The 3210-nt window shown below is 34.7% G+C and overlaps 1 protein-coding gene across 1 annotated transcript; it reads right to left on the minus strand.

The window, feature by feature from the left end:
* Positions 1-96: 96 nt before the first annotated feature.
* On the minus strand, positions 97-3204 carry LOC112466508. The gene is made up of 5 exons (XM_025034625.1): positions 1789-3204; positions 1298-1484; positions 758-1155; positions 455-640; positions 97-311 (listed from the first exon to the last, which is right to left on the minus strand). The coding sequence occupies exons 1-5, from the start codon at positions 2934-2936 to the stop codon at positions 278-280; spliced, it is 1953 nt and encodes a 650-aa protein (XP_024890393.1). The 5' UTR covers positions 2937-3204; the 3' UTR covers positions 97-277.
* Between the last annotated feature and the right edge of the window lie 6 nt (positions 3205-3210).

Raw genomic sequence — 3210 nt, forward strand, 5'->3', positions numbered from 1 at the left:
AAATTAAATAAATTGTACAATACTAAGTTGATTAATGGAAATATAATTTTGGATTCTTTAACTGACAGGCACATAATACACTTAAAGACAAATTACAGATTGAAAAACTTTATTTATAAAATACAGTTTTAAACAAATTCACGGAAAAGACTAAATCATTAATCTCTGTAAATGATTCTGTAAAAAACCTATATTAATAAATGTATGATAACAATTTATACTTAGCACAAATGCATTCACATTAAGAGCATTGTATAAAAGAGGTAAAATATTTCAATCACTCATACTCCTTTGTTGAAACACTCCAATGCCTGAAAATAGATGGAACTCCTTTTATAAATATATATAGCTGGGAATACTGGGAATAAGATAATATTTATACATAATTATTAAATGAATATCGAATGCGCGTATAAACAAAATGTAGGAATAATTAAAAATTCAAGTTGCGCACCTTTTTTCGTAGGTGTTTCTATTGGAAGATCTGACGGCTTTAAAAGCAGTATCTATTTCATGTACAGTATTTTCTAAAAGCTCCATAAAAGATCTCTCGTCCTTTACGATTGACTTATCAGCCATTAAAGATAGATGTAAGTTGCCTCCGTAACTTAACAGACCAAAGCCGAGAGCGGTAGTACTTCTGAAAAGAAATTGTAATACATTTTACATATCGCTACTATGTACAATAATTTTATTTGTTAATTATTATAAACAAAGTTTATAATAATAGCGGTACTCATTGTTAGCGATACGATACTTGTTTGGTACCCAGAAGGCAATGTTGCTCAAAGAATTATTCAAGATACGCACTTTTTCTGGCCCACACATATTGCTAAACACCATCGTGCTTCGAGTTAAAAGAAAAGCCCTTAAAAATTTCACCGGTAATAACGCTGACAGATATTTTATGAACCAAAAATTAAGCATGATGTCTAAACTCTTTCTGACTTCGTTATTTGCTCTTGTAATATCTTGAAGGCGCTCGAAAAATTGAGAATCCCGATTTGGCTCGACGATTGTTTGTCCGTTCGCATTGGCGATACAAATTCGCAAGATAGCGACTGAAAACTCGTTATCTAAGGTTAAATTTTTATCGGGCATTGATAGTCTTATGGGACAAATAACTGTTAATGCATCGGGAACTGGTTTGTTGATCTACAAGAAAAACACATGTTTAAAGAACTTTGAAACAGATACGAGATATAGGTAAGTGTCTAAAAAACCTTTCAATTTTCTAGATATTATTTAAACATATTTCAGAGACTAATTGCTGCTTGAAAGCTTTATACATACTCACACGTAAATGATATTTGTGTACACTAGCAGAAAAAGCTGCCAATACTATATCTTCAAATTTGGCACCTGTATTTTTTCTTATCTCGCGGATTTTCGTCAAAAGATTCTGCGATTTATTGTTAGTTTCATCGTTCTCTAACCAGTAGGATATTATCTTTTCACCCGTTTGAGGCGGACCATGTAGAGCGCTGTAAAAATGTTTATATTTATCATTACAAAGCTTATTTAAAATACTATTTTACATATAACTCAGATATATTAAAGATAAATATATAGAGCTGATAAGAATTTGTTTCTCGTAAAATCATAAAATTCTAGTCTTTGAAATAAGAGATTCTTAATTTGGAGATTTTAACCGTTTATTGGTTTACTATTTCTCGAAAATTAGACATTCAGTTTAACAAAGAAATTAATCTCTTACATGTTAATTTGTCTATGTTTAACAGGATGAGCTAAATATTAATTGCACAGTGAATTGAATACTGAACGTACTTTTCGTCCATGCTACAAATAGCATGTTGAATGAAGAATTTTGGAGAAGAAAGTAAAATCATCGTGAATCGAGTGACCTCTTTAAATCTACCGTACATTTGTTTCAGTGCGATATTTTTGAAATTCAATCTGCATATACAATTGATCGACATTTTTGCTTTCTGTTTCAACGACTCGATCGTTACATTATCAGAAAACTTCAACGACGCACGAAAATGATCTCGTATGTCTTGCATAACTCGTGAGAACGTTACGTAAGCAAAAGGCATGGATGTGGCAAAGATATTCTTCTCATAAAATCGCACAACATTCGTCCCATTCTGGAAGTTCCTCTCTGAATTGCTCAATGCTGGAACGATCTCTTTGAAATGTTCTTTATTCTCACCTGACGAGATGATACTCGTCTCTTTTATTTCGTCCTCCTTGGCGATCGTTTTGAGCAATAGGTTCAGAAGGGCCATTCCATCGCCCAGGGAATGATGAACGCGAAATACCACGGGAATCTTTCGAGTGTTGACATGTGTCTCTTCGACATGAGATTTGGATTTCGGACAGCGCTTTCCGACGAGAATCTCCCACGAGGCTCTGTGATCATCGGGCAACGGTTTATTAAACACATTTTCCAAAGTCTTCCTGAAGTATTCGCCAGAGATATCCTCGCAGGACCCGTCGCAGTTAGCGTCCACACATTCCAGCCATCTGATCCTGTCTTTCAGGTCTACCTCTTCGGTTCTTTCCCAAAAATAATAGCCGAACTTCTGATTCCGAAGATAGAACAGTTTCTCGAGCGTTGTACCAGCAGCCTTCGAAACAATGCGGTTATTTATAAGATTCCTGAAATCCTCCAGGAAGACCGTGTTTGAGTTCCCCGCGGTCTTCTCCAGTATCATCAAGATATTGATAACGCACAGAGAAACGGCATCTTCAACGACCCACACACAATCCGTGCCCTTTAAGAGACCAGCGAATTTGTTCCTCAACTGGATTCTTAACACGATCTTGACCAAACAACGATAGACGTATAGAAGGAGCAGAGCAATTACGATGAGCGGAGCGAAGAGGAAGATGCAAGCAGTTCCTAATAATTCCCATAAACTCCGACGCGTAATTTCATTAGAAATTACTGAGTTTGATCTTTCTGGTTGCATCTCTCGTCTAAGACTTCAAAATCATCGATTAATTCTAAATGCACCAGTTTTAGTCAATTTTTTATTGGTTCCATCGATATGGAAATCTGAATTAATTTCTCTGAATTAACTCCGATTTAATTAAGCTGGATGAAGTTTCACCGTTACACGTATCTGAGAAATTATTTTTTTGAAGAAATAGTTTTAAGTAACGTACGTAATTCCAAGCTGATTTGTCTTTTTGATAAAAAGAGATTTTTAGATTGACTTACAAGAAACTTCTTTTTATTTTGTT

The sequence above is a fragment of the Temnothorax curvispinosus genome, unplaced genomic scaffold (genome assembly GCF_003070985.1).
Source record: "Temnothorax curvispinosus isolate PA1 unplaced genomic scaffold, ASM307098v1 QBEX01016312.1, whole genome shotgun sequence".
Classification (NCBI taxonomy): domain Eukaryota; kingdom Metazoa; phylum Arthropoda; class Insecta; order Hymenoptera; family Formicidae; genus Temnothorax; species Temnothorax curvispinosus.